General features: G+C 39.8%; 1 protein-coding gene across 4 annotated transcripts in view; it reads left to right on the top strand.

The window, feature by feature from the left end:
• The window catches only part of Lmbr1 (limb development membrane protein 1), a 140,455-nt gene extending 117,257 nt beyond the window's left edge, over positions 1 to 23,198 (top strand). For all 4 annotated transcript variants that reach the window (XM_034519153.2, XM_076913287.1, XM_034519146.2 and 1 more), the window contains 7 exons: positions 1,034 to 1,110; positions 1,652 to 1,729; positions 5,179 to 5,252; positions 5,467 to 5,557; positions 6,966 to 7,032; positions 20,755 to 20,916; positions 22,686 to 23,198. In XM_034519153.2, the coding sequence (XP_034375044.1) occupies positions 1,034 to 1,110; positions 1,652 to 1,729; positions 5,179 to 5,252; positions 5,467 to 5,557; positions 6,966 to 7,032; positions 20,755 to 20,916; positions 22,686 to 22,771 (635 nt within the window). In that variant the 3' untranslated portion in view covers positions 22,772 to 23,198. The remainder of the gene's footprint in view (positions 1 to 1,033; positions 1,111 to 1,651; positions 1,730 to 5,178; positions 5,253 to 5,466; positions 5,558 to 6,965; positions 7,033 to 20,754; positions 20,917 to 22,685) is intronic.
• Positions 23,199 to 25,987: the final 2,789 nt, after the last annotated feature.

The raw sequence follows: 25,987 nt of genomic DNA, 5'->3' as shown, positions 1-25,987 counted from the left end.
CTCAATTTCTAGCTGCTTTGGTAGCACCCAGCTCTATGGTTTATCTCCTTGCCTCTGTTGGGTTTCCTGAGAGTTTTGCCTCAGCATTGCCTCTTTTGCCTCTTTTATAAAAATAAAGGGAAAACATCCTCTGTGTGTGTGTGTGTGTGTGTGTGTGTGTGTGTGTGTGTGTGTGTGCGCATATCTCCTTGACTATATGTGTGCCACATGTGTGCAGGTGCCCTCAGAACCTCGGGAGCTGGAGTTACAGGTAGTTGTGAGCCACACAATGTGGGTGCTAGCAACCAAATTCAGGTCCTCCTACTGCTGAGTCACTCCATGCCCTTGTAGTTGTCTCTTGACTTCCACTTGATTTCTCAGACTCTTGAACCCATGCCAACTCCATATTGAAAAAGGCATTGCTGAGAAAGGATGCTCACAGGAAGGAATCCCCTCCATCACATCATGCAATGCCAGCTTTTCCTTATCTTATTGCTTTCCTTATCTTGTTGCTCTAATATATCTGGAGACTGTTTTGAAGTTTAATTTTTCTTCCCCGGTGTTCACAACACAGGGAGAGTGTGGTACAGAGTGGTTTGTTTCAGCTAGAAGGTAAAGTTCCTTTATAGTCTTTGGAAAACAAAGTGTTCATTCAGCCTTGGGACCTGAAACGAGACAGAATTATTATTCACACTCCTTTATCCACTCAAATATCTTCCTATATCAATATATACATGTATATCAAATGTACATATTCTTATCCTAGAAGTGAACTATTTATTAATGATATATTTCTTTAAAAGCAAAATTGTCTTTACCAAGCTGAAATTTAAGCCTTATGGGATTGAGCTTTTAATGTAGTAAGCTGGTTTTAAATGGATTTTTAAAGATTGTAGAAGATAATTACAGTTTATCTTACAATTTACATTTTTTCAGAAAGCAAAAAATAATGTTTACTGATTGAAGTATAATGAGGTATATGAAAAATATGAACCTAGAAAGAATTTTTGGAAATTGCTGAAATTTTTATTTTATTTTGTTTTCTTTCTAATAGAGAGGCGAAAAAAGGCTTCAGTGTGGGAGAGAAATTTGGTGTACCCTGCTGTCATGGTTCTGCTTCTTATTGAAACGGTGAGAAGCTGTCGGCCAGCTTGAGTACAGTGTATTGTCTTTCGTGTTTCCCTTAGCCAAGCTGTTCCCAGGAAACTGTTTCTGTTAACAGAATCAAAATCCATCTGTAGCTCAATTTGTAAAAATTCAGCAGAGCAAAAATGGAAAGGAATGACAAGTTGTCATAAATTGTCTTCAAGTTTTGCTTGAGGAGAATTAGGAAAACACAAAACATGGCTGCTGCTCCAAAATCTTGAGGCGTGGCATTCCTTTCTATGATGAGCTATGGTAACGCTCACCCTAGTAGAGTATGTGAAGCTATGGGTCTCACTGAGAAGTCGACAAAGTAGACACATCCACATTGTCATCTTCTATCATGAGCCTTGAAATTATAATTTATAGAATGTTTGGAATTTGTCTTGAGAGTTCTTATATATACTGTATAGAGTATATACTCATTATAGGACTGCCCCCATTCTGAAAGATACATGCTATGTGTATTATGTGTATTGTCAAAAGTAGTGTTTGAAATAGAGACCTGACGGTACCCTTTCTGTTGAAGTCCATTTCAGTTCTCCTGGTGGCGTGCAATATTCTTTGCCTGCTGGTTGATGAGACTGCAATGCCAAAGGGAACAAGGGTAAAGTTAAATGCATTCAAAGGTCTTTCAGATACGTGTTGAATATTTTGTGTAAGCTCATGGAAATATCTTTCTGGATGTAAGCAGTTCAAGCCCTATGAATTTCTCTGAATTAAAAAGCTTTTTACAAACATGTTCATAAGAATATATACATATTATATATACATATTATTTATATATGTGTGTGTGTGTGCGCGCGCGCGTGTGCTTTTGTTTCTAGGGCATTTCTTTCAAGTATCTGTGTTATTTATAGACTTCTGTGTCAGACTTGATGTTGATTTTTACTGAAACTTTTATTTGTAATTCTTTAAAGAAAATGTATGCTCTAGAATACTGATGAAGCCAGACTTGACAAAGTGTGTTGGAAAAGTAGAGGGAGTTGTGTGTCAGAAGTATCACACATCTGAAATGCACGTAAACTGTGGTTATTTAAGGAGAGTTCAGAGAAACTTTTTTCCTGAGTCAGCTTTTATCTGGTTTAAAGATTGATGATTCTACTGTTCATGGTGGCACATGCATACAGTTCTGCACCTAAGGGTCTGAATGTTGTGAGTTTGAGTTCAAGATCAGCCTGGGCTACATGTTAAGACTGTCTCAAAAATAATCCCAAACAAACAAAGTTGATGATTTTATTAGGGCCTGGCAGTTCCCCTGTTTTACCTGTATGTTCTGTTAGCGGGCTGCTTATCATTCGGTACTCACGTGACATGCAGCCTTTGGCCTGTTGCAGTGCTCTTTGCCTCCTGCGTGCTGAGGTTACAGGGCTGTGCCGCCGTATTTACCTTGCAGCACTTTTCTAGGTACCCATAAAGTCTGGAAAATATCCCTCTTCTGCTGTTGCACAGGCACACACACAGATACGTGTACACACTCATGTGCATGTGTAAACACGTTTTGGGACAGGATTACATGTCACTCAGCTTGGCCTCAGACTCCTTATGGAGCCAGAAATGACCTTGAATTTCCGATCCTCCTGCTTCTACCTCCTAAGTACCAGGAATACATGTGTGGGCCACCAAACCTAGCTGGTTTTGAATATGTAAAGTGGATATTTGATTTACATTTTGAAATTCACTTTGTTTTTCTAAGTCAGCAGCTTTCCAGTCCTTATAGTGGTGACATTAAAACACTCCTGACTTACTCTGTCATGTTTCTTTCTAAGGCAGATGTTGTCAGTATCTGTTTTAATTTCTTTCCTTCCACCTGAGATAAAGAAACCCTGCTTTGAATTTCTTCAGCCATTTTTGTGACTTCCATAAGCAGTGGCACGTGTGAGAGCTCCTCCACCTTTCTCACCTTCTTTCCCTCGGCTCTCACTGGAGGCCGTGTGCACAGGCTGCTGGTCCTTCTGTAGAGCTGGCTTTGCCTTTTCCTCTTCTTGTATCCCAGATCAGGAAGCTGCTCCTGGGACTGATGCTGACTCTCCCTCCACTGTAATGTAGCAGAAGAACAGGTGCACTCTGTGCCATCCCCTTACTGCACAGCACAGTGACGTGTACTTCCAGGCTCCCTGCATGCTTGTGTAAATGTGTGAGCGCCTCTTAATCCTCCTGTCATTGCTTTTGAGACAGTGAATATTCCAGAACACATTTTTCTGTCTTGCCAGTAACCCTTTGTAGGGGAGGAAAGTAGAATCTTTTCTTACCCAGCACAGGGTTCATGATGGAAGCCCCAGTAACAAAAGACAGACTAATGAGACAAAAGTGGATGAAATTATTTAATATAAAATGTATGGAAGCTTAGCTTCCATTTGTTGAGAAGATTGAGGGACGTGCTAGACCAAGATTGTGTGGTAGGGCTCACTACTCTTGAACCTTATGCTCCACTGCTCCTGGGAGAAGGAGGCTCAGCCCCATAAACAAGGGTGCTAATTTGAGATTGAGTTAAATTAAATGTAACGGCTGACCACTTGCCCTTGGGTATAGTCCGTGTTCTCTTAAGTAGCAAAGGTTGGCAAGCCCCACTTTACTCACGTCTGGAGTTGCCATGGCTATTCTTATTCCTTTATGTCTGAATTAGACTGCATTATAATGTGTGTGACATTAGCTATTGTTTTCTACGTTATTAGGCTGACTATGTTTTGCTTTATCTCTGCTGTTGTAATTTAAGACAACCAGGGAGATGGTGATGTGTATTTAGAGATTATCCTTTAATCTCTAGCAGTAAGCTTTGAAAATATTGTTTTTACTTTAATGGTCTGATGTTTGCTGTCAGTTATCAGTATCTGAACATTATTTGTTCTGTTTTGTCTAAGTAAAGGCAGGTCTCGAGATTAGGATAATATTTATAAAAAAGTATGCATTACTTTCTACTTGGTTAAAATTACTTTTTTTAAAAAGTGCTATCAGTCACACTCTTGTAACTGAATTATCTAGGAAAATTTGGGAAAAGGAAATCGGATATTCATTGCTTTGTTTGTAAATATATCTTAAATTTAGCAAGCTTTATAGTATATTTTTATATGTTGATTCTATATTGATTGTATATTATTCTATTTTAAAACAAAACAAAAAAACCTCCCCAGAAAGCAGCACCTTACAACTGGCAAGGGGGCAGCACAGTAGAACTAACTAGGTGGTGGGGGCACAGGTGAGCTATTCCCCAGGGTATGATCTTGCGAGAGCTAGCCCTGCCCCTAGCCTGTGCAGCATGTGACAGCTGGCCTGTAGAGCATGAGAGTAGGTGAGCTGGTGCCCCCTTGCCAGTTGCAGAACTCAGGAAAGTAGGCCCTGACCCTTGCGTGGGCAGTGCTGGAGAGCTGTAAGCTGACCAACTTAGCTACCACCAAGGTCCAGATCCAGGGTTAGCCTACTCCAACATCTACCTCATCTGTGAACTGTTGGAACTCATGAGGGGGCTGGACCTGCAATACCAAAGCTTCAGGATGTCCATGGCACAGGGCAACAGCAGCTATCTGAGGGGAGTCCCAGTGAGGATCTAGTGTTGATAGTGTAGCAGAACCAGAGACCTCAAACCAGTCCAGTAACTTACTGCAGTGAACATTTGCATGAAGAGCTCACCTCAGCTTCCATAGTGAGATTTTAGGTTTTCTGTTGGGGGGACATTTAGGGAGATGAGAGGGAGAGTGGGGCATGCTATGAAATTCACAAATAATAAGTAAAAAGTTAAAAAAAAAAAAAGAAAGAAAGGAGAATAAAACATAAAAAAGAAAACTTCCCCAGAACATTCAAGGTGTTTTTCTCAGATAGCAGGTCGTTTCATTTTATAACAATAATCATAATGATATCATTTTGGCAAATGACTTAAAAGTACATTTGAGGCGAACCAGGTTATTTTTGAACCTGTTAAAATTAATAACATGCTGTTGAATATGTGGAGAAGTCAGCTAGCCTTTGAAGGGTTCATGCTATCTTAAGGTATTAAATGTTCCTAATTCAACTGTCTTGTGTAATGGCACCACTGGATTCTGAGGAGTGTCTTCCCTGCAGGGCCCTGGCATAGGAAGCGCCTCTCTCTCCACTTTTGGCTTTGTGGGAGCTGCACTTGAAATCATTCTGATTTTGTATCCTTTCTTCAGCTGAATGTTATGTCTGTTAACAAGTTTTCTGTCTATAGTTTCTGGGACAATAGTAATTTACTAAGACGCTTGTCTGGAAAGAAGAACAAGGCTGTCCTCCACAAGCCTGAGTGGCTGTTTGTTTGGCTTTGCTTTTCCTAAGGACTTTAGACTTTGGGAAGTGTGCATTCTCTCGGAGAGTTTTCCTTCATTCTCACAGCTATCTCATGGTATCTTCTGTTGTTGGTTTCTATAGCCTCAGATTTTTCGGCAACTTTACACCCAAGAAGGATGACACAACTATGACAAAGGTAAGGTAAAGTCTTAGATGCCAGGGGCTTTTCTTTTGCTTCCAAGATAAACAAGTGTTTTAGTTAGTAAGCACCCTGAATAGTTCATCTGGGCTGGTAGGTATTTGTAAGTAGCAGACACACAAAGGAAGGTCTTCAGAATGCTGAGGGAGTGGGGAGAGGATGTGCTCTGTGTAGTGTGGACTGCGTCCATTCACTTGTAAATGCATAGAACCACAGCACTTGGTAAGGAGCTGTGGACGTCTCCTGAAAGGACCCCTTTTCTTCTTAAGGAAAACACATTGCTAATGAGTGACTTGGGCTGTGCCAACTGGACTTCAGGCGCTTATTTGAAATCTGAAGAGCTTAGTTGCTACAAGAAGTAGAGACAAAGTATTTCAGTTTCTGAATAATTAAAGTGAGAAGGAGAAACTCTGTTCAGAGACAGTGTGGTATGAAGCTAATTTGACCTTATACAATGTGTTACTGTCTCCACCAGAGCAATAAAGACTGTTATATTACCTAATAAATAGATCTTTATAAAATAATCTCACAGGCTGCCTAAGGGGAATGGCTAAAAGCTGCTAGCCTTTTCCATTTTTATTATATACTCTATATTTACAGCCTACAAGTGTGTGTGTGTACGTGCCAAGAACCCCTTCTATAATATATATTACATATATGGAGTATCTATCCGTGCATGGAGATGTATCATACTACAGGTTCCTTAAAGTCAGCTGAGTAGCCAGTATCTAGTTGAATTGATTACAAATCCTAATTGATGTTTTCAGTGCCTCTTAGTGGAGGGGAATGAGTAACTAGAAGATATATTGCATATGAATTACTAGACTTAGATGTTTTTGTTTCTAGTGTTTTCAAATCCCAGAATTGATGCTTATAATGGTTATATAGGTCAGAGTAGATGTTATGTAAGAACTTGACAGCAGTCAGCCTTTAGACTTAGTCAGAAGTCCAAAGGTATTCTTCTTTTTTAATTTCATAGGCAAAGCTTTCAAATTACCTACCACATTAAAATAATATAAAATATATGTGATTTATGTATTCTCTGACTATATACTTACACCTATGCTCTGTGTTTGTGGAATTCATAAATATACCTTTAAAAGGAAAAGTTCATGATGTTTAAATTCTACTCTGATGGTTAGTGTTGTTAAGAAGTTGCCAGGTGCTCTTGAGTACCTGCCCTGCAGTGCCCTCGAAGGGTGCAGTGAGGCTGCAGTGCCCTCCAAGGTGCAGTGAGGCTGCAGTGCCCTCCAAGGGTGCTGTGAGGCTGCAGTGCCCTCCAAGGGTGAAGTGCCCTGCAGTGCCCTCCAAGGGTGCAGTGAGGCTGCAGTGCCCTCCAAGGGTGCAGTGAGGCTGCAGTGCCCTCTTGCTGTTTCTTGCCCACCATCCTTCTTTCTCTCCACAGATCATTGGGAATTGTGTGTCAATCTTAGTCTTGAGCTCTGCTTTGCCTGTGATGTCAAGAACACTGGGTAAGTTTGATGGAGAAATGCTCATTAAAAGTCCATGGTGTTTATAGATAGCTTTATTAAATCTCTTTAACTTTTGCTTTGTAAACTCCTTTTTAAAAATCACCTTTAAAATATAATATTATTCTGTACTTCATTTGTGTATAGGACCATACCAAAGCAAATGCTTTTCTTACACAAAGACCATTTATTTTTTAAGCACTTAAAACATTCCTTTCCCAAACAATAGACTTTTTTTTCCTTTCACATTCACAAGTTGGGCTTATGAATCTTCTAGTGAGAAAACTGTGACTTATAAAAAACACTTTAGTGCCTAGAAGATATTAAAACAATGTTTCATATATGAATATATTTCCAAATACATAGCTTAATGTATACTTTTTAAAAAACAGAAATTTGTAAACATGTTTTAAGCTGCTCTGTGCTCGTGGAAATAGAACTGAGCATGGTGTTGTGCAGTCCCTGGGAGCACACACCAAGTCAAAGGACCTGTGATCGCCACTCGCCTGCCAATCATAACATTTCCCTAAATTACAAATGTATAGGCAGGTTTTACTGTCTTTTAAAAATAAAAGAGAATTCTACTTTGTCAATGAAATAGTTGAGTCATAAGTTACTTGTCCTTTATAATGCACTGGTCTAGACTGTTTTCTTGGCAAAATATTATTTCAGGCAGATGTTTCTTTTAGGTAGTTCTAGATAATTCTCTAGACTTACATTTTAATCTTGTAAATTAATGATTAGAAAATGACCAGACAGTATATCTGTGAACTCTGTCCCTGGCTGCATTGGCAGTGTAGGCCGAGGACTCGCTCTGCTCCGGCACCGCCTCCATTACCGACTCAAGGTTCATGCCATCAGTGTTGCAGCTGTGTCAGAAAACGGGAGCTTTGTGGTAGTTGTATGCTTTAATAAACAGTAGAATTAAAGTATAAGTGTAAAAGAAACCTCTCTTCTGCAGGCCATTTATTTAGTACGTCTCTTTCATGTTTGATTGGTAGGATGCATCTGCTTATGGTGGCTAATAGTGAAACATGAAACATGCACATTAGTGCCACCATTTGATGCTAAATGCTACGTCTGTAGAATAGTCCAGCAGATACTGGTAGTCATCAGCCACCTTTCCATTCTGAACCTTTGAAAATCGTATTTATTGTGCTTTGTTGTTTAAGAGTAATTGATAATCATTAATGTATTTCTATTTTGTGGGAGAAAATCACCAGCTGAGTATAGGCTACTACAAACAATACAAATTAATGGCAAAATTTACTTTTTGAAGCCTGACAAATTAAATTCCTGAGTAGTTTGCCATAGAGATAAATAAAGAGAAAAAAAAAAGATGGAACAATTAAAATGCAGCCGAGAAGCTCTTGGACCCAGCTGTCCAAACAGGATTAGTGGAGTGTGCCGCGGTACAGTGAGTCAGCGGCGCCGTGGGAGACAGCAGCGTGCACTGCAGTGCGTGTTGTGCCCAGTGGCACTGAATAGATGAAAAGAGTAAATACGTTAAACAGATTCATGGAGGCTTTCTGCAGCATTAAAAAAGCAAAGTTCTAGACTAGACATAAAGCCTTATTTTAGTATTATGGGAAATGCAAACTAGAGAGTTACTTTGTAATCTGCTAATGCTTTAAGATTGAGTCTTTGATTTTAAGAAGGTGAGATACAGATGAGTGTGCCCCTGCTGAAGAGCAGGATTGTGATGCACCAGCTGAAAAGCTTGAGAACAGAATAGAGGACGCATTAACCACATCCCTAGCTGTGAAAATTTCCCTCTCTCCTCAGCTCTCACAAGGAGATCTGACCTCAACTTGATCTCCTTTGCTCCTGTGAGCTCCGTCCACAGCATCTGTTATTAGGAGAAATGGGCACACAGCAGAACAGAATGTAGGACCTGACATCTGAGAGATGTTTGCTGAAGAGGAGGATTTCAATTGTGAATTTAAAGTACACTGATTCCAGAGTACCATAGTGGATTTGATGATACAGTTGTTTAATAAGAAAATGAAAATGTTCTATAGCTGTTTTCTTTTAAAAATCATCAGCTGCTATTGTTGACAAAGTCTATAGCTCAAGGTTTAAGTGCGTGATGTGACTAACATGCCCATTGAAGCATTACTCTCAGATAGCTTACTACATTTGAATGGGGGAAATGGATTCATTGAAAAATGTTCACTAAATAACTTAATAAGCTTATCACTTGCTACAAAGAAGTTGTGAAGGTTATTTTGAGCAGGCATTTTAAGTCAATGAAATGAATGTAATTTATTGTATGTAGCAAATGTAAGATTTTTTGCATTCAGCCCTTTAGAGCCTGTAAGAGCATTACTGTGCCTCCAGTGAGCTGACACACTGTTCTGGTGTGTGGTCAGACTTTGATTGTAAAGAATCCCTTTTCTGGCGTAGTGGATGCTCTTATTTTAAGTAATAGATCACTGTTTAATTTAATACACTCTGAGTGTGACTAGAGGAGATGGTTGCAACATGGTGAAATAAGAGCAGTTAACCAGTTCCCTGCAGATGCTCAGCCTTGTGTTTTGAAGAACATCTCAAATAATGACAGTGTGCTGTTCTCTGCTTGGCTGGGAAGACAAGTGAGGCTGTTTTTCATCACTCTTCATCTGAAGCCCTAGAGAAGTTTTCCTTCAAGTTCAGGCAACCGTCTTTGAAACATGTTTGCTAGTTATGTTTTAAAGTTATTTTTATCTTGGAAACCATTTTTATACTTTATAACTAACTAGTTATGCATGGTCAAAATACTGACTTACAGAAGTATGATACTAAAACGAAAGTAGCCTTCCAGATCCCCTTGTTGATCATTTAGCTACCTCCACCTAGTCCTCATCTGAGCCCAGTAATCTGTCATTTGGTCAGAGATAAGGCAGATTATTCTCCTTTGTTGCATCTTGATGTGGGAACTTTGTTAGAAATTGCTATTTCTTGAAAAGGATTGTATTTGGTTAAATATTATTCTTCACTCTGGTCTTTGACTATTTTGTGTTTCTTGCTGTAATATCTTGAAGTAAACGGTGTTTTCACAGATACTCCTCAGTGGTTGATATGAAGCAGAAGTGTAATTTATATATTCTAATTATGGTATCTATGTAAAAGTAGTTTCAAAATCCACACTGAACATTTCTCAGAAAAAGATGTGTATAATATTGTATTCAGTTTTATTAATGATAACAAATAAGCTGTTTTAATTAACTTACATTTGAGCACTAAATCTGTAGATCTGGTTAGGACTTCTAGGAATAAGGGATTGCTGAAACTATCCTGCATTCCATGTCAAGAGTCAGAACGGCTGGTGATGGTCCTTAGCGCATGCCTCCCTGTCCTAGCCACGCTTTCCAGTGCTTTGCATGGAACCGGCTATACTGGTCATGGCAGTCAAAATGTAGCCTGCCGATGTAGTTCCTAAGTTGTAGTTTGTATGAAAGTAATTCCAGTTGAGATTATCTGGTAAGAAGGAGCCTTCAGGGTCCACTTTAAAATGTAAAGGTGCTGCTGTCCGAGCTCTGTAGTACAGAGCCTTTACCTACCAAGTGAGCATCTCCAGTGGATACATGCAGTCAGCTCTGAGACAGGGGAACAGGCCATCTCAGTTGTGGGATATTTTTAAAATGAATTATATACATAAATACATGACTAGATTGCATTTATGAAGTGCATTAAGAGTTATATTGGGCCAAAGTGGCTTTTGACCATGATTTTTAAAAAAAATCTAAAATATCATTTGCATTAATTTTTGAGAGTATCATGTATACATACAATGTACTTTAATAATATTCACCTGTTCCTTTCTTTAACACCTCCCAGCCTCCTCTCAACTTTGTGCTCTCTTTAAAGCCCACTGATGTTAATTTGTGTTGCCCATATACTCATTAGTGTTGGGCCATCTTTTCTCTTTCCCAAAAGTCATTAGCTTCCAAAGCTTCCCAGCCAAGGGTTGTGGGACTCATGTGCCCTTCCACACTGGAATACTGGCTGGCTCCCTATTGCGCAGGTCTTGTGCAGGCAACCAAGCTGCTTTGAGGTCATGTGTTCCAGAAAACATGGTTTGATTCAAGTGCTCCCCAACCTCTGGCTCTTGTAATCTTTCTGCCCCCTCTTCCTGGATGAGATCTGAGCCTTGGTTGGGAGATGTGATACAGATGTTTCCATTGTGGCTGATATTTAGTTTTTGGATTTTGACCAATTGTGAGTTTCCATGGTAACTACTGTCTACTGTGCAAAGAAACTTCCTTGATGAGGACTGAGAGCTGTACTAGTTTATAAGTACTAGAGATAGTGAATTTAGGGGACAGATTGACATTGTATCCAGCTCTCCGACCATGGGTTCTTAGTCACGTTTGTAGTATGAGGCATACATTTCTTTTGGTGGAACAGGTCTCAAATCTAATCAGAAAGTAAATGGTTGCTCCCACAACATTCATGCCATTGTTGCACCCAGATGCTTGCCTTGTGGTGTGGGTTGTTATTGTAGTTCACAGGGTTCATAGCTAGGAAGGCTGTTGATGGCTTCCTCTACCCCAACAGCCTGTAGCACCTTCTAGTTTTGTGAAAGCCAGTAGGGAGGACATTTCCTGTTGAGTACCAGCTGGATTTCTCTGAGTGCTGTGGCCAAAGTTTGTGGTCTGGCCATGCTTTCAGTCCTAGTCCTTTCTTCAGTTTCCAGAAGCCACTTTGTTTCAGTTTTTCAGATTTTTTTTTTTCTCCTGGAGGTGTGTGCATGTACTCAGTAGGAAACCATAAGTGTACCTGGGTATTACTGTTTCCAAATCTTTCACTGGCTTTCCTGTTCCTTCTGAATACTCTTAACTCTGCATTTCCCCATGGTAGTTGAGAAGGAAAGGCTTTGAACTCATTTCCTCTGTCCACACTCAGCCATCTGAAATGAATTTCAAACTGGATGAATTTGAGAGACCTCGAGAATGAGGTCTCTGTGCAGGCCACTGCCAACTCCTGGGCTGCCCTGTGTCTCTGTCGCTGAAAGAACTGGGTATTTGGCATTTGTGATCTCACCTGTGTATCTCTTCTTTATTATTAACATCCTTTCCCCTGTTCTTCCCCCTTCTTTGTCAATCCCTTGACTGTCTCCTTAATTGCTGCCTAACTACCACTAGTTATTTATTGGGAAATCCACACCTCTCACCCCTCCTATCCCCACTTGCCCCATGCTAACCGAAGACCAGCCTAACTCTGAGCTGCCCTGGGCTCCCGCTTGATGCTGCACAGGCCATTGCCAAAGCAGAGCTCACTGCTGTTTCCTTAGTCTTTGGGGTACTTCCACCCAAGAGTCTAGCCAAGTCAGACACTTGAAAGTTAGGGTAGTGTCTTTGCTGTCTTATATCCAACCCCTTCCAACCCACCTTGCTTTCCTCCTGAACCACTGAGAGGAATCTGTGTGTGACAAGTGGGTTCTGGGCCTTCTTGTTCTTTTTTATTTTGAGGAGAGTAGGGTAATAAGATTTGAGGTCAAACCAAAAGACAGGAACTGTCTCTGAGAGACTGCTGGACCACCTCTGAAGACTTCTATCAGGAAAGGGGACAGACATTTCTATCGTTCAAAGGACTGGTTTTCTTGAACTCTGGTAGTTATTCTCCATCCTTGGATTTAGTTAATATTTAAATTCACATAGTGAAGTTCACCTGGCTACTTAAGTAAAGTGCCTTCATTTAGAACAAAGTGAGTTTGTAGCAAATACAATCATGAAAAACGATAATTTCAGACACATTTCTCCACCTCTGACCTTTAGTTGCATGTTCCTGAAGCCTTCTGCCCTTGGCCTTTCTTGACTGTCCAAAGACTCGTGGTTCTGTGAGGCGAAGTAAAATATCCACTTTTAATTTTGCATTACACTTGCTTATTTGAATTGATGTTTATTTATTTATTCATTATTTTATTCATTTACATTTCAAATGATATCCTCCTTCCTAGTACTCCCCACCCTGCCATGAATTGATGTTTTTAAGAAACTTTACATTTCTTAAAGGCCAAGAGCCCACTTCCTGCATCTTATCTTGCAGAGCCTTAGTTCATAAGCTCCTATGATATCAGATAAACTCCTCACAGAGGAGGGCTGTTTTCAGTGTAGACGTAATTTCCATGTGCCTTGCCTCAGTTTTTCATGTCATCTTTGGTTCTCTCAGGTTGTTTGACCAAGTATTATTTCAAAAGGCCTTTACAGCAATAGCTGAAAGGTGGAAGTAACCTGTTGTCAGATGATAGGCCAAGAAAACTGTGGTATGCACATCAAATGGAATGAATGTTACTTAGCCATGGAAGCCAGTCCAAAGAGACAAACTCTGTAGGGTTCTGATTCCAGGAAGAGCTGCAGTAGTCCAGTCTATAAAGGGATAGACTGGTGCTTACAGAGTTTCAGAGAGGAAGGATACAGAGCAGTTTGGGAATAGTTGTAAATCTGTAAGATAAAGGAGTTTGATGGTAATAGTTATAAATAATGTGACTATTATTAATAGTACCAAGCTGTACATTAAAATACAATTATTATACTGGTACATTTTATGTTACATGTCTTTTGCCACAATTAAAAGCAGAGGAAAGGAAGTCTGCTATATGATACAAGGTTGATGGAAATTGGAAACATGTCATATGACACAGCCTCTACAGAAATGGCCAAATGCTCTGAGATTCTAGTGATAGGGTAGGGATGAAGAGAGAGTCTCGAGAGAAGCTGCCTGTGGATGTGGAGTTTCCCACTGGAGAGCTGCACTTGTGTTCAAACTGGGGAGAAGGTATTTAGTGCCCTCGAATTGTTTGTCTAAACTGATTAATTATGTGATGTGACATTCACTTTAGTTATTTAAAAGAGAAACCCATTGCTCAGTAATGTGCACAGTAAGTATTGTCCTGTCCCCTGCTATGGCACTATTATGAATGTGGAGGCCTTACTGTTTGGCCATGCAGTTTCCTTTGAGTGTCTCAGTTGCTTTCCAATAACATGACCTTGTTGGAGTTGGAAGGAACAGATGAGAAGGACACTGCAGGTGGCAAGGTGGCACAAGTAGTGCCCACCCTAGCACACCAACTCCAACTTTGTCTGCTCATTTCCCCTCTCTTTTTTTCTTAGTCCCCCTTGTCTTAGCAGTACTGGGGATTGACCTAAGTGCTGTATTCATGCAAGGCCAGTGCTCTACACTGACTGAGCTAATACCCCAGCAGGGCTGCTGTCTGTTTACTGAAGTATCTATTGTAGTTGTCTTCCACCATGTTCAGTATGCCCCTTTCTTTCCCTGCTTTGCTGGAATCCTTACGCAGATGGATGGTGGATTTTGCTAAATGATTTTTATGTTAATACTGAAACAACCACACACTTTTAAAAAGTCTCTATGTTGAATTACATTTATTCTCAAATGCTAATTAGCCTGCTGTTTCTTGGGTGAGTTTCATGTGTCATGATATATTATTTTTTTTAGGTTGAATATGATGAAAATTGGCTAAAGATTTTTTTCTTCAGTGTTTTGAGGACATTGTTCTGTGGTTCTCTCTTTTTGTTTGATGCTTCCTTCTGATTTTGATGTATGTATAATGCTTTCCTCACCACAAGTGTTCAGAAACAGACTCTTCAGTTTCCCTGGGTGGTTTTCATAGACTTGTTCCTCATCCTTCAGTGGGCCATTGCTTACTGATGATACCATCTGGTTGGAAATTTATTTTTTGGAAAGGGTTTAGCAACAGTTCCGTTTCTTTTATGGAAAGAGCCCTACTCAGCTTGAAGAAGCGTTGTTAATGTCAGCAACAGTGTCAGGTCTGTGGGCAGCTCCCTCAGCTACCAGTAGAAGTAGAGACTTAGCACTTACACAGATCTTTTGTGTTTTCTACCTCTTTGCCTGAGCAGTGTGCTTACACATGTATTGATTTATCGATCCTCTTAGAGAAGCAGTGTTCATTGCATTTTTCTGTTTTTTTTCCCCTTTTTCTTTCTAGTTTACTGATTGAGACCTTGGGAGTAACATTTTCTTACTTGCAATTGGAGCTGAGGTCAGTGATCTTTGAGGTCATTTTCCTTTTTTGATCTGAGTAGTTAGCTGCACTCCCATGCTCCAACTGCTACCTCCCTGTGCTGCCCCCATTACATAGCTATATCACCCTTGTTTATCAACCTACAAACCTTTCACATAGAGCATTTTAATTTTTATTTTGTGAAAAATACTTGTTCTTCTTTTTCTTTTTTGACTTAGGGGATATTTTAAAGTATGGTATTTTTTCCCCAAACATTTGGGGATATTTGAGAGATTTGCTTGTTAGTAATTTTTATTTTAGTTTCTCTGTTGATGTCAATGTGAAGGAATGCACTTTGTGTGTGGGGCATCATTTTGATTTGTTGAGCAGGCTTTCCAGCCTGTGTGCAAGGCACAGATGAAAGAACAGGATGCTTGCTGCTTCTGTGCGCTGACTTGCAGTGCTAGCTCCACTGTCGGCAGGTGTCCTCATGCCCTCTAGTTCCCTAGGTTCACTTGTTTACACTGCTGTTGAGAGGACTGCAAAACACTGGTTACAATGGTGAGCCTGCCTCTCTCTCCCGTACTTCTACCAGCTTGCATTGTATGCTTTAAAGCTCGGTACAGGCTGCATAAGCGTGGGGTCCCAGGTGAACTGGCCCTTGTAATTATGGTAGTGGGGATCGTTGTTTAACTAGTAACTCTTCCCTGAAGTCTCCTTTGAGTCATGTTAAAATAGTCATTTTACCTTCCTTATGATACTTTTCAATCCCCATACTGTAAACTGTGTCTTTATGTTAAATAGCTGCATAAGCCTGCTTGGGTTTGAATGTTTAGAGTATTCATATCAAATTTGATTCCTGGTGTGATCCTATCTGTTCTTGTTTCTATCCATACCATCTCTCTCTTGTTTCCCTGTCTGCTTCATCTGCATTCTTGGAGATAAATTCATTCTTTTTTGGCCTGTAGACATAACTGAGAAGTTACTTGCCCAGTTACTTAAGGTTTATGCGGTATTATCACTTTGTGAATTGGGCAGTGGCAGTGATGTTCACAGTCTATCAGTTTAAGCTGCCTGGATTCCTTTGAATGTATTAGTAGAAGGGGTACTGCTAAATCATATGGAAATTAAGTTTTCAATTTTTTGAGAAACTGTCATACTGATTTCCATTGTGGCTACAACAGCTTACATTCTAACCAGCAGTGAATAGGTCTCCTTCCCACTCCCAACCCCCATCATCACCAGAATTTGTTGCTTTTTTTTTTGTTTCTTTGATAAAAGCAGTTCTGACTGGGGTAAGATAGAATCTTAGTGGCATTTTGATGGGTAAATGTTACATTTTTTATATGTATTTATTAGCCATTTTAAATTTTCTTTTGAGAACTGTTCAGTTCATTGAATTATTTGCTCATTTGGTGTTTAATTTTTTTTGTTAAAATATTATATGTATTAATCTCTTGTTAGATTATATAGATGCCACAGATTGTCTTCTTTACTGTAGGCTCTTTCATTCTGTCTCTGTCATCATACAGATTGCTAGTCTGACACAGTCCTGTATGTCTCCTCTTGCTGTTGCCTTCCTGAGCTGTGGGTTCCTGTCCAGAAATCCTGTGCCTGTGCATGTAATTTTTTTTTTTTTTTACACCTTTAGTTTAGTAGTTTCAAAGTGTCAGGTTACACTGCAGTTTTAATCTATTCTGAGTTGAGTTTTGTGCAAAGGAGGCAGGATCTAGTTTTGGTTCTTACTGTAGACACACAGTCTTTCTGGCACCACTGTTAACAAGGCTGTCTTTCTCTAGTACTTTTGGTTCCTTTGTCAAGAGTCAGAGGCTGTGGCTTCCTTCTGTGTCTTCTACATCAAAGGCGCATGCTCTGGTTTCTGTACCAGTGCCATGCTGTTTTTGTTACTACAGCTCTGTGGTCTAGTTTAAGACCTTGTGTAACATTCTTGGAATGTAAGTCTGCTGCTGATAAATCCCATGCTGTTTGGATGTCTAAGATAGCTTTATTTTGGAAGATATTGAGAAGAAGATTTGGAAGGCATGAGAGTTTAGATTATTTTCTTTCAAACTTCCAAAATAGTCTTGCATTGCTTCCCCTTTACATTGCAGACTTTGACAGAAAACTTTCTCTGTAGGGACAGTGTGTGTGTGTGTTTGTGTGTGTCCCCTTGTGTGTATATGTGTATATTGGATATATGTGGTACGTATGCATTTGTGTGGTGTGTGTGTGCACTAGCGTAGATGTTTATGCTTGTGTGTGTGTGTGTGTGTGTGTGTGTGCGCGCGCATGCGCGTGCGCATATAGTCTCATACAAGGTCAATTTCATGTGCTATCAGGCTTTGTCTACCTTGAATTTTCCTGACAGGGTTGGTAATAGGCTGTAAACACACCTGATTAGAATAGTCTGGCTGGGTAGCCAGCAGCACCCAGGGATTGATGTTAGGTTTTCATAGATTTTGGGAATTGAACTTAGGTTATCATACTTACACAGCAAAGAACTTCACTGGCCAAGCATCTCTGCAGCTCTTTTCCAGGGACTCTGGAGAGTGAGTCATCAGCCACTTGGAGTCCGTTTCATTCATTAACACTGTTACTTACCTTACTCTGTTTTGTGTCCCAAGAAGGCACTCAGCATTCAGCATGAGAACAGCTTAGGGAGCAGAGAGTTGCTTGGAGTGAGGCCCAGCAAAGACCTGAGCAGGAAACCCAGACATGACTGTTTCCAGTCGCCACAGCCTTTCCTAAGTGCAGAAGCTAGAGAAAGAGACTGAACTTACTAAATATATACAGAGTTTTAAAAGCCTCAAGTTGGTGTATAAAGGAAAAGCACAGTGTAAACAGGAAAAGCATTCTTGATAGGATTAAGAGCTGGTTAGATCCTACAGAAACTGGAAAACTTAGAGATAGCAAAAGATGGTGTTGAAGCTAATCATTATTTGAGTTTAGAGAATAATTTTTAATATAATTTTATTAATAAATTTGATAAGAACACGTGTTGTTTTGGCACTTTTACATTAAAATCATAGGTGTTTTGGGTCAGATATTTGTGTACTAGGCCAAGTTGTGTAATTTACTGATAACATCCCTCTCAGGCCTTTTGTGTCCCACCCTCTACCAAGGCTCTGAATGGCCTCGTGCAGCTCTGCCAACATGAACATGCTTGCCCAGAGTAGGCGCTGACTCAGGTGGGCTAAAGGACATGAGTTCTGTTGACTTACACTGTGGGTGGAGCAGCATGCTCCTTAGTGCTGATTGTATTTTGTGCACCAGTTCTTTTAAACATGTGAATAGAGAAAAGCTTGTTTTTGAAGGAATTACTCATGAAACATTCTCAGTTGAGTCCTTGTGGGAGAGGCAGTGCATTGCTTGTCATGAAGTGTTCTGCCGAGGTCACATGACCCTGTGCCTCACTGCCTCACTGCTGTCTAATGAAGCTACTTTGTGTGTATGTGTGTGTGTATGTGTGTGTGTGTGTGGGGTGTTGCTTCCCTTTTAACAGTGAAGGGATGGGTGAAGATATCTGACCAAAGTTTAATCTTATTTTATTTTAAAACTCACTGTCTTAATACCATGCTATCTTTGTCCAGAAGTTTGGAAGTATTGTACATTTATATAATAAATAAGCTTTACATCAGTACTGTTACTTTTTCTTAAGTGTCAATAATTTCAAATTGAAAAAGACATTTTTATTTAATTGTTGCTGGGACAAAAGCCATCTAGCCAGAATTTCAGAGAAATGATTGGTGTTTTGCTTCTAAGAGTTATATATGCTATCCAGAATAATCTTTTGGTTGGTCAAGACCCAGGTTTTTTCTAAAGTGCAAATGAAGCAATAGCATCTTCCCTGTGAACTAGCATTTTTGTTTCTCTTGGGTTTCTTTATATGTCTGCCTGGAACAAAGCTTTTACGTAAGAGACTGCTTTTTGCCTAGACATACTGTTATGTCCAGTGGAGTCCATTTCTAGGGTCTATGACCACCACGCTCACTGTTCTAGGACTTCTATGTTCAGCATGACCGATTTGAACCCCCCAGCTCTGCTTTTTTGTTGACAGTGCAAAGCTATCTACGGGCATACGACAGGGGTCCCAAGTGGTCTTTGTATACCCACACAGATTCATTAATGAGAAGAGAATATGGACCTTGTATCTGTATCACTGTTAAGATGATTTTATCTATATAGAATGCCAGTGGTACATATAGTAATAGATAATCAAGTGCACACATTCACACACAATCCATGTGTTAAATGAATATCAGCCTGCTCTTTTTGCTCTTACCCATAGTAGTAGACACCATCCAGGGCACACTCAGCTTCTCCTTTAGGAGCCTTATAGATGCAGAAGCTTGAGTGTACCTTTCTCGTGGGATAACTGTAGCTTTTGCTGGCCTCATATGGAGATCTTTGATCTTGGGAATCAATTCAGTTGCTAGTATGGGGGTCTCAGTGAAACCTTGAGGTTTGTGTTGGTAGGACCATAACTCTTTATATAGCTACTAACATCAGTTAAATGTTGTGTTTTGAAAAGTAAAGTATCAGATTAGGCATCCAGTCCATTTAACAGAGTCCTTTCTTTTAGGCTTAGCACTGAAAGACTGAAGGCAAAGTTGTCATCATTTTACAGTAATAGAGGGCAGGCACTAAAGGCTTTTCTGGTATCTGGGTATTAAAGTTTTTTGTAAGGTGCTATCTAATGTCTTCATTAACCCTTCACCTATTTTAAAAACACTTTGCCAATGTCTTTCAGACTTACATGCATTGGTTCCAGGTAAGAGTGACTATGGAGCTAAATTTGAAATTCCCTGTTCATGCTGCACTGTTTGCATAGGAAGATCTCTGCTGTCTGTAAGCTTCTCCATGAGGCTCAGTAGTGTTTGAGAGAATTGTGTTGGATCACGGCTGAAAGCCAAATTCAAAAGTCAGTTGATGATGTGATATTGAGTCAAAATTATTTTTGAAATCACCCATAAAATCCTTAAATGGTCTATAGCGTATGCAGTACATAGGTGTGTTTGTCCAATCCTATAGGAAGTATCTGTTGCATCTTGTAACTTTGTTATATAGCCCCATCTAGCCCTTCAGTGTCTTCCTCAAGATTCTACCACACCCTCCTTCCCACTCCACTCAGCCACATGACTTGTAGGGTTTATTTACCTATCTATAGTCAGAAAATCCTACCACTCATGCCCAGGGACATATACTCAGGGAATAAATTGAAATATTCTTTCAGTTAAGACAACTTTTATATGTGAGTGAATTTAAATAGCTTAAAAATCCATCTATGATGCAGTCATCATACATTCCAGCTTCCCACTCTGATTTTATAAATGTGTAGTATATTGGAAGGAAGTGGTCTTGTTTATTCAGTTCTGTGATGAGGATGAAGAATGTGTAAAGTGTTGCCACTGAAAATGAGTTGTAGATGTGGAATAGACATCATATTATGTACCATATTAGTGGAGAATAACAGGCTCTAGTGAATGGCACCCAAGCTTGCTCTTTAATGTAGACGTGAACCCTAAAAGGTGATGGGTACTCATGCCAGTCTCCCGTGTATCACATGCAAGTGACTGGAATGTGACAGGGATGGCTTGGGTTGCCCTGCTAGGAAGCAGTTGTATGCTTCATGGCAAGAGTCTTCCCACAGAACTTCACAAACCACTGAGTCAGTCTGAGTCTGGCCTAATCCCAACTGCATTTGTTACAGGTATGGACACACCCCACTTGATTAAGAACTCTTATTTATTTTTTAACAGGAATCACTAGATTCGATCTACTTGGAGACTTTGGAAGATTTAATTGGCTGGGAAATTTCTATATTGTATTATCCTACAATTTACTCTTTGCCATCGTGACAACATTGTGTTTGATCAGAAAATTCACATCAGCTGTACGAGAAGAACTTTTCAAGGCCCTAGGTAATCTTGAGATTTATGAATATTTTTTCCTACTAATCATGACTTTGATATTTGTGTCTATTTAGTTTCTCAGTGTGCATGGCTGTCAGTCCCATTCTTGACTTGTGTGTTGATGTGACTGGATCAGAATTATATCATTGTACTGCAGGGTCTCATCTATAAGGTGTGTGAGTAGGAACTGTGGTCATTCTTATGGGTTCTCAGAACAGGGCTGAGGACATCATAAGAACTTAAGAATGACAGTGAGCCCTTGGTTCTTATGATAGTGGTGAGGAGGACTTGATGTGGAAACTTTGTGTTTTGTAGTGAATGATGCCCTTTACTATTTTTTTAAGGATCAAAATTTATTCTTTTGCCTTTTACTATTTTTTACTTGAAGTTTCAGGAGGACCTGGATTTTCTAAGTGAACAGGCAACCTATAATTCTCTCCAGTAAGCCAAATAACTCTGGAAAACAATGTTAGCATTCTTGGAATAGACAGGATAGGGTGTTTGCTGTCATGTCTCAGCCATTTGTATTGTTGTGGTATCAGAGCCTGCTCCGAGTGATATGTCTTTGCTGCATTATTCCTGCACAATGCTGAACATAGTCCAGGGTCTGTACTGTAGAGTGAGTAGTGCTCCAGGAGCTTCCCAGACTTGCAGCATTTACTCCACAGCAGTAAGGAAAAGCGATGGTTTCCTGTTGGAGACGCTAGCAGTAGCTCATTTGCCTGACACCACTTGAATGCTTATGCCCCATAGAGGTTGTGGTTTTAGCTATTTCAAGAGGCAACATATTGATAGATCCATTAAGGCCCCAATTTCAGAAAGCTTAAACTATAGGCACAGCAATAAAGCTTCTCAGAGCACCAACCTTATGACCTTGGTGTTTGAAAGGATGATCTTTGAAGAAAAAATACCAGGTTACTGTTCCATGTGTATTTTATTTGTAACGTGAACTCTGAGAGGATAGCTGATTGGAATATTGTCCTGGAATGAAAAGCCACATCTCATTTCAACTGAAACACCAGATAATTTATGAATTTTAGTGTCATAGTATCAGCCACATTGCAAACAGGCAGATGCCGTAGAACCAAGACACCCTCAATCACGAGTTTAGTTGAAACATCATTTTTAGCTAGGATCTCAGATCAATTCCAGCTTGGCTATAACTAAGATGGCTGGAGTGTACCAGTGTTGGCATTTTGCTATGTAACTTCTGTTAAAGTTTTAAGCCAGAGTCCTTGTGTATCAAGTCATCAGTGTGGCCATAAGACATAGTGCAGTTTTCAAGAGTTGAGTGAAATTCAAGAGATGTGTTTATTTTCTTTTTCAAATATTTTCTATTATCTTCTTGTATATTACCTAGGGACAATTCTCCGTATAAAAAAGATCCTTTTAAAATATATTTTCAAATGGTCCAAGGTGTTAAGTCTGATTTTAACAACCAATTCCATTCCCAACAGAGGTCATCTACTGCACAGTAGCAACAGTAGTGGTGTTGTCCAAAGTGGACTGTTTTGGGAGAGGTCTACAGATGACATTGTTGCAGTTTTATCAGTCCTGTGCCATACTCAAATTTAAGAAGTGAACCTACTTATATCTTAAAAGTGTAGTTCCTGGGTCAGCAATGTGTCTCGGTGGTGGCATGCTTGCCTACTGTGTTTAGGCCCTCCGTTTGATCTCTAGCATTGCAGCCACACAGGAAAGCTGTCTTGCTGCTGAATCACCCAGTTCCTTAGCAATGCTCCTTCCTCACTTATTTTTATCCTATTTTTTTTCTACAGGACTTCACAAACTTCACTTGTCAGATACCTCAAGGGATTCAGAAACTACAAAGCCTTCTGCAAACGGGCATCAGAAAGCACTGTGAGACTGCCTCGGTAGCACTCTACAGCAAGTCCCGACAACTCCTGATTCATGACATTCCCATAGATGCTGTACACTCTGGTGGGTCTGGGCCTACCTGTCAGTGCCCCTTCTCATAAGCACTTACAACTTGGCACTGCTCATCTGTTTCTCCTTGAGTTTTCTGCTTGACCTTATAGCTTTTGGTTAAACCCTGAGTTTTAGAGACTGAGGAAAAGCTGTGTGTCTGCAGCAGGAGCCATCTGGATGAGAGGTGAAGACTTGGACATTCTTACACTTTGCTTTATACCTTGAGAAGTTTGGTTCTGCGCAGAAGCCTGCTTGAAAGTCATCTGGTACCCCAAGGCATTTTCAGAAGGTCCTGGAAACTGCTGTACTAGGAACAAACTACCATTTTTTTTTTTATTTCCTTAAAAAAAAAAAAACAAAAACCAAAAGCAGATTTTCTGATTCATGTTACAGAATCATTAGACTTTGAGCCAGTGGAAAATACTAGATTCTTTTCACATCTGAGCCTCGGTGGGCAGCCCCAGGACTATGTTTTTGTGGTAAGCTGCAGTATGAAGCACATGTGATTGTAGATTTGGACAATGTGTGTGTGTGTGTGCACCTGATAATACTTTTCACAGCACAGAGCCAGTGTTGTACACACATGTAACTTAGACTTTGCCTTATAGGCTATATGTACATTCACTTTTTAAAACCTTTTTTCAAAAACTACTCTACTCTGTGCTTGTTGTGCCTGTGAAACCCAAAGACAGAAATTGCTTCTTCTTCATGTCCCCAGGCTTCGGTGACTTTCATATACACCACCTTAAGTCCACACCTCAGGAAGGTTACCAGTGTGATATCTAGAACTTAAAGGTCAGGTTCTCCACAGAAGGGTGGGTGCAGTGGAATATGAGCTCATAATTATTCAGTTGTTTAGTTTGTTGGGATGGTTTCTCAACTCGTGAGTCTACTGATTAAAACAAACGAGTGCATGCTGTTTGTTCCTAGGTAGCACACACTTCACAGAGAGTGGTGCTCACATGCACTGTACGGATGACAAAACAGGGTTTGTGTTCAGAAAAAAAAAAAAAGTAAAGTGTCTTTTCCTCAAATTGTTGAATTTAGCTTCTTTTGGGGAAATATATGAAAGGCAGTATCTGGCATTTTTTTTTTTCACTTAAAAAAAAAAAAAACAAGATTTAGCTCTATGCTTATAAGTCATCGAGTTCTCATCTTTGCTTACACCATGGCATTCCCTGACACCCAGGTTAGCTTTAGGGAAGAGGAGCATTGGTGCTGTGGCTCTGAGTGAGTCAGTGAATGCCTCCAGGGAGTACTGGTAGACTCCTAAGGGTGAGCTCCTGCACTAGCACAGTGCGAGTTGACTATTTAAGATTTACCTGATCATTAATGCCAGGCTCTGAGTAGACCAAGCCAAGGAGAGGTCAGAGCAGTTTTCTACTGCAGTCACTTACAGTGCATACCATTTGCCAACACAACCAAACAGAGTTCTGTAAGGTAAGGTATTCAAAAATTTCATAAAATGCTGAACTTTTCAATGTCTGTCTCTAATTTTCTTAATGTGTGTGTGTATGTGAGGTGGAGAAGGGATGGAAAGAGACAGACGGGCAGACAGACAGACAGGGTGAGGCATTAATAAGTAAACATCTGAGAACAGCTTTCAGGAGTCAGTTCTTTCCTTTCACCAGGTGTGATTCAGGTACCTTTATCTGATGAGCCAGTCCTAAATAATGAATTTTAAAACACTGACTGGAGATATTTGGTGATGGGATGGAAAGTGCGCTTTAGGGATTGTCTCTACCTTGAATGTCAGACCCTCTGTGGTTGATCTGCAGGCATGTAGTGAAGGAAAAACACTCCTACATATAAAAATAATTAATACAATTTAAACAAAAAGGGCACCAAGCACTTTATAGATCTTGATGAGAGGATATAACAAATTTTATACATTGTAACATCATTTTTTACAGATTTTCTAGATATATTTTAGATCTATTTATCATCTATCCATCTCTATCTATCATCTATCTGTCTGTCTATCAATCTAGCATCTATCTTATGTAAAATAAGGTCTGATCTAAATATGAGACCCTGTGAGGCTGTCCATAAACACAGTTAGGTCCTTCAGTCATACCTTTGGGGCTGGTGGTGAATCAGAATGAACCCTGTTGGTTCTGCTTCTCACCACCCATGGGGCTATGTGCTTCTACTTGTGGTGGCTGCAGCAGTTGTTGCCACCTCTGCTTGGGCCAGGCACAGTAGGTGGTCCTTATAGTCAGCAGCACAGATTCCCGTTTATTCTAGTCTATGTATTTGCTTGTGGTGGGTGCAGTATTTAATGCATTTAGGCAGAAGAGTATAGGATCTTTAAATGTGTGAACATATGCAGCACTGATTTTAAACTTAAACTGCCATGATACTTTTCATATGTCTAGACACACTGGTAAATTTTTGTTACATACTGTTTTCAATTTTTCTGTTAGTCTTGTTTCCATGAGGTACTTTTATTGTGACTTAAAATTATTAGAAATTAAAGTTCTGAAAAAAAATCTTATACTTGGTCTATAAGTCCCTGCACATATAACCATATATCTAGTCTTTAGTTCTATCACGATGAACATTCAAGAGTGTTGACAAGCTGCTTCTGGTTCCGTGTTAGAGCATAGTGGTCTTAGAGGAAGAGAAAGACATTTTCTGGTTTCTGTTGTGGATTTATGATACATTTCTTTGCAACCCAAAAGTAGTGTTAATGGTTTATCACATGCATCTTAGATTATTTAATGATTCAAGCTCATTAGACTTGCTTCTGATTTCTTCCATAGAAGAACTGAACTTCATCCAGCATTCTACAGTGCTGTTCACACCGGCTCATTTGCTGGAAGTGTGCACAGCCTGCGGACACCGGTGGCTTCACACTTCAATCCACATTAAGAAATGAATGTCCTTTGTAACTGAGTTTACATGCACACCAAAACACATATAAGGACTTAACAAAACAGTGGCATTTTTTCTTGTGATCCATGTTGGCACTTTCTGATGTTTATTTTCTTTTAAATACCAGGCACAAACTAAGCTATTTTCTGACCTATTAGTAAAAAAATGGGAGATAAGTTTCCATTTGGGAAACATAATGAATGTGGTATGAAGGAACTAATACACTTCTTGTTGTTAGTGTTGGCTTTGAATATTAATTGGGTAAATTTGTTGC

This window comes from Arvicanthis niloticus, chromosome 15, assembly GCF_011762505.2.
Source record: "Arvicanthis niloticus isolate mArvNil1 chromosome 15, mArvNil1.pat.X, whole genome shotgun sequence".
NCBI lineage: Eukaryota > Metazoa > Chordata > Mammalia > Rodentia > Muridae > Arvicanthis > Arvicanthis niloticus.
Note: the sequence above shows the minus strand (reverse complement) of the source record. Positions and strands in the feature narration are given on the sequence as shown.